Genomic DNA, 1,966 nt, shown 5'->3' with positions numbered 1-1,966 from the left:
TAAACACCACTAGGATGTAGTCCCCAATCTATACCTAGCATCTTCCACACTTAGAGCTTTCAAGGTCCTTGAGGTGGTAGACACCCGAAAAGTACTGCGAACTGTGTGAAGCAAGTCAGGTTGAGCTACCATCAAACCCAGTGCACAAAGATATGATATAGTCGACATTGATGCTAGAAATGGGTACCATTCGTTCCATCGATAACTCCAAGACTAAAGTGCTTTCCGTACATCCATCTATGGAGGTAAGGATGTGTTGCTTTGGCGAAGGTAATGATTAAGAATTAGGTTGTGAGGGTTACGACAAGATGACGAACTCAGGCAGTATTTGCTTGCCACATGATGAGTTTGAAATGTACAGGATGGTAGGTAGCGGCAAAGCTTTCTGACGAAGATATTGAGAATCTTGATTCCGAGATATTAAAGTATAATAGAAGAGAACCCATTCACGATTAAGGTAGGTAGTATCAGAAGGAGTTGTTGTTGTTGTTGATTTCAATCAGTACAAGTTACAAGTAAGATCTTACATACTCGAGGATTCAAGTATACACGACACGGCACAAATCAAGGATAACTTTATCATTCATTACCTTTACTAAATCACAATCACTATCATATTCCATACCTGGTGAATATTAGAGTAGAGGGTCCCTCACCTGCCAATTACAGCAATATTGGAAAATTGATTGGTCTTTCATCAAACTACCCCCCATTTCATTTACCATCAGCCTTTCTCCTTCTATCAATCAACCGTCTTCCCAGAAATAACCGCCCATTAAATAAAATCATTCCTTCCCTTTTGAAGATATAACACGACTTCCCGATAACACGAGTACGCAATAAACCGAATAAGAAACGAAACACAGTGTGTACCAGAAAGATATAACCTTATCAGTTGAAACTTCATGCACAACATCCAACTTCGAACTTCGAACTTCGGACCTCGAAATCTCACCCACTCCTCGCACAGTCACAAAGGATAAAACAACTTTCGTTATCGTAGTTCACAAGACCCTCGTTATCGCATTTTCCCATTAAGATAGTGGTCTACGAGGAAATTAAAACATACTGCACGTTGTCAAGGACGGTTAGTCGCTATCGCAATCATGAAGGCAATGAAGAATATGGGCATGAACCGCATGCTAGGTTCACTGAAGCGCTGTAGGTAGATTTGCAAAAGAGATCCGTCCTTCCCGAGGTCCTACATGCGCCATGAAGTAAGGAGGTCGATTTGTATTTAACTGACCATGGACATTCTATGTTACAGCCAAAGATTCCAACGAGGAAACTGGAGATCCTCAGCTCGACACCCCAGAAGTAAATGCGGCAAGAAATATTGTATGTTATTATCGCAGATGGCCGGATCGACCGAAAGCCTGGTGCTGATCATAAATATAGCGTTCATTTTGCGAATCTGGAGGTCCGGATGGCTCAGTACGTATATCTCCCTTAGACTGTCCTAGTTGCAACGTATGATATATCTAACATCTCCTAGGGTGAAGAAGTCCTTTACCTTCCTGCCATCGTCGAAGCAGCGGAATCTTCCCCAGGGGCCGCCAAAGAGTGCGCCTACCATATTAGAAAGTACCTCTCCAAGGACAACTTTAGCAAGCCTTACATACAGTACAATGCAATAATGCTGATTCGGATTTTGACGGACAACCCGGGGAAGACCTTCACAAGGAACATAGACGTGAAATTTATCCAAACTGTGAAGGAGCTTTTAAGGACTGGGAGGGATCCAAGTGTCAAGCAGTTATTGATGGAAACTTTGATTACATTTACGAGAGACAAGGCAGATGATGAAACCCTAGCTCCCTTGATTGAAATGTGGAAGAAAGAGCAAGAGAAGATGGTCAAATTAGCAGCAAGTTTCCAAGTATTATTTACTGATGGATTTTCCCCTCTAATGCATCCCAGGGTCCTGCAGGTCCACGAACCCTCATCGCTCCGCCCTTGATCCCAA

At 42.7% G+C, this 1,966-nt stretch overlaps 2 protein-coding genes across 2 annotated transcripts; both read left to right on the top strand.

The window, feature by feature from the left end:
- Positions 1 to 308: 308 nt before the first annotated feature.
- On the top strand, positions 309 to 599 carry SS1G_14130 (predicted protein; the record flags this gene model as incomplete). The annotated part of the gene is made up of 2 exons (XM_001584797.1): positions 309 to 365; positions 462 to 599. The coding sequence occupies 2 exons, from the start codon at positions 309 to 311 to the stop codon at positions 597 to 599; spliced, it is 195 nt and encodes a 64-aa protein (XP_001584847.1).
- A 507-nt stretch (positions 600 to 1,106) lies between these two features.
- Positions 1,107 to 1,960, top strand: SS1G_14129 (hypothetical protein; the record flags this gene model as incomplete). The annotated part of the gene is made up of 5 exons (XM_001584796.1): positions 1,107 to 1,161; positions 1,268 to 1,338; positions 1,399 to 1,434; positions 1,496 to 1,879; positions 1,931 to 1,960. 5 exons carry the CDS (start codon positions 1,107 to 1,109, stop codon positions 1,958 to 1,960), a joined length of 576 nt encoding a protein of 191 aa, XP_001584846.1.
- Between the last annotated feature and the right edge of the window lie 6 nt (positions 1,961 to 1,966).

This window comes from Sclerotinia sclerotiorum, genomic scaffold (genome assembly GCF_000146945.2).
Source record: "Sclerotinia sclerotiorum 1980 UF-70 scaffold_30 genomic scaffold, whole genome shotgun sequence".
Taxonomy (NCBI): domain Eukaryota; kingdom Fungi; phylum Ascomycota; class Leotiomycetes; order Helotiales; family Sclerotiniaceae; genus Sclerotinia; species Sclerotinia sclerotiorum.
The sequence above is the reverse complement of the archived record's forward strand: the minus strand, read 5'-3'. Positions and strand labels throughout refer to the sequence as shown.